The following is a 2,635-nucleotide window of genomic DNA, read 5'->3' on the forward strand; positions in this document are numbered from 1 at the left end:
TGAGTCTTTGTTTACTTGTTCATTTATTTACTTTGTAGGAATACCAAAACACTGCTTCACAATTTTGATGCTGTGTCTGTGCCTGGCATTGAACCCAGGGACTCATCATTCCACTGCTGAGCCATTTCTCTGGCCCCTCCAAGAGCTACATTTTAATGACTTCCTCTAGTAGAAATAACTACCATTCTTGGAGAAGAAAGAATTAGAGCCTTATTACATATCCCCCAAATTGAAGTTACAACTAGGTCTGAGGAAAGTTTTCTCCCGGAATGACCTCCCTTCTACCTACTGACAGTTATAGATGATGGGTAAAGTTTGCTGAATAATTTCCAGGCAGCATTTGTTACTTCTTTGTTTCTAAGACTATAAATCAAGGGGTTCAACATGGGAATCACCACAGTGTAAAACACAGATGCTATTTTGTCTGTGTCCATGGACTGACTTGAGCTGGGCTGTAAGTACATGAAGATGATTGTGCCATAGAAGATGGAGACGGCAGTGAGATGGGATAAACAAGTGGAGAAGGCTTTCTTCCGCCCTTCAGTAGAACGCATCCTTTGAATAGCGATTCCTATGAAGAAATAAGAGATGAGAATGACCAGGAGGGTGGAAAAGACATTGAAGCCCACTACAAAGAAGACAAGCAACTTGCTAATTTTGGTGTCTGAACATGAGAGAGCCAAGAGTGGAGGAATGTCACAGAAAAAATGGTGGACCTCATTGGAACCACAGAAGGAGAGTCTGAAGGTATCTGTTGTGTGGATGGATGCGTTGAGAAAGCCACAGATGTAGGAGCCAGTTGTCAGAAAGGTACAGACGCTTGCTGTCATGGTGGTGGTATAATGGAGAGGCCTACACACAGCAGCATGGCGGTCATAAGCCATGGAGGCCAGGAGGTAGCACTCAACTGTGGCAAAACCCACAAAGAAGAAGAACTGAGCAGCACATCCACTGTAGGAGATTATTTTGTCCCCTGTGAGCAGTGCAGCCACCATCTTGGGAGCTACAGCTGAGGAGTAACCCAGATCTACAAAGGAGAGGTTACTGAGAAAGAAGTACATAGGTGTGTGAAGGTGGGAGTCTGAGGAAATGATGACCATCATCCCTCCATTCCCAACCAGAGTGATGAGGTAGATGAACAAAAATATTAAGAGGAGGGGAACCTGAAGATTGGGGTCATCTGTTAATCCCAAAAGGATAAACTCTGTCACTTCTGTGTTATTCTCCATTCGGGTCAACTTGAATAACAGCCTGGTGATTGAAGAAGAGTCAATGAAACAAAGATGAAATTCAAGGATGTATGGGGTAATATAAACATTGACAGCTAAAGCCAACAAGATAGTCTGCTTGGTTCTTTAACTGCCTAGATCTCAGTTCTGAGTAGATATTCATTTAGTCTAAGCACTTAACACTTCAATTTTTTTATTTAAACTTTTTTATTATTTATTTTGCCTTTTGTCGCCCTTGTTGCTCTATTGTTGTTATAGTTATTATTGTTGTTGTTATTGATGTCGTTATTGTTGGATAGAACAGACAGAAATGGAGAGAGGATGGGAAGACAGAGAGGGGGAGAGAAAGACAGACACCTGCAGACCTGCTTCACTGCCTGTGAAGCGACTCCCCTGCAGGTGGGGAGCCAGGGGCTTGAACCGAGATCCTTATGCCAGTCCTTGCACTTTGCGCCACGTGTGCTTAACCCACTGCGATGTCGCCCGACCCTCAGTACTTAAAATTTATCAACTGACTGAATTCTGACACTGGGCTTACATTATTGAAACATTTCTAGAAATAATTTTTATTTTTCAAATACTGTTACCAACAACATTAGAGCAGATAGTTCATAATCTACTGGTTCTGTTAGTATCAAAGATATAGTTATTTGTAGATAGCATTAAATGACATAAATTATGGTGAGGTCAAATTTGCTATGGTAAATCCTAACCATACATAGGATATTCAAAGTAAACCAAGCTCTCAAGAAACTTGGTTATAATAATTATTACTGATTGCCTTCTTAAACTCTAAGATAAGGAAACTTCCCCATTCTCTTCAAAATCCATATTTCTCCCAGTCCTGGAACCTCTGGGACTTTGCTTGTATTTCTCGATGACTCTCCTCTTGATGTCCTACTTGTTATACTGTCTCTGCTGACCTCAACTAAATCAGTGGAACCCGTGGCCCCATGCCACATTATGCTGCCACTGCCTTTTCGCTTCAGATTATATCCAGAAAAGCCAAGCCTGAGATGTTCTGATAGTCTGGTGAGACTTTTCCTAATACATGAGATCACCTAGTTCTATTTCAAATGGTGCACTCTCTAACAAAGTTACAGACTCTAGATATAGGCTAGGGCCTAGGTGACTGAGTACACACACACACACACACACACACACACACACACACATATATATATATATATACCCATAAATTACGGACAACTATATACCTCGAAGCAAAAGTGCTTAATAATCCTCTGTAGGATAAGATTTAGGCCTAATAAGCTCAGCAATCAAGTAGAAAGGCCTGAAGAAGTCATTGTAAATTGTTATCGTAAGAACTGGGGCATGTGGCTGGGAAGGCATCTGAGTGAGTAGAGCTCAGTCCTTGCATGTGTGAAGCCATGGGCTCTGCTCCT

The 2,635-nt window shown here is 41.7% G+C and overlaps 1 protein-coding gene across 1 annotated transcript; it reads right to left on the bottom strand.

Moving 5' to 3' along the window:
* Positions 1–281: 281 nt before the first annotated feature.
* On the bottom strand, positions 282–1,232 carry LOC103110420 (olfactory receptor 5B21). Its single transcript, XM_007519590.2, has one exon. The coding sequence runs from the start codon at positions 1,227–1,229 to the stop codon at positions 282–284; it is 948 nt and encodes a 315-aa protein (XP_007519652.1). The 5' UTR covers positions 1,230–1,232.
* Between the last annotated feature and the right edge of the window lie 1,403 nt (positions 1,233–2,635).

The sequence above is a fragment of the Erinaceus europaeus genome, chromosome 17 (genome assembly GCF_950295315.1).
Source record: "Erinaceus europaeus chromosome 17, mEriEur2.1, whole genome shotgun sequence".
In the NCBI taxonomy this organism is placed as follows: domain Eukaryota; kingdom Metazoa; phylum Chordata; class Mammalia; order Eulipotyphla; family Erinaceidae; genus Erinaceus; species Erinaceus europaeus.

Excerpts from the sequence above, each read along its gene's own strand:
- LOC103110420 (XM_007519590.2), bottom strand. The coding sequence starts at position 1,229 with ATGGAGAATAACACAGAAGTGACAGAGTTTATCCTTTTGGGATTAACA.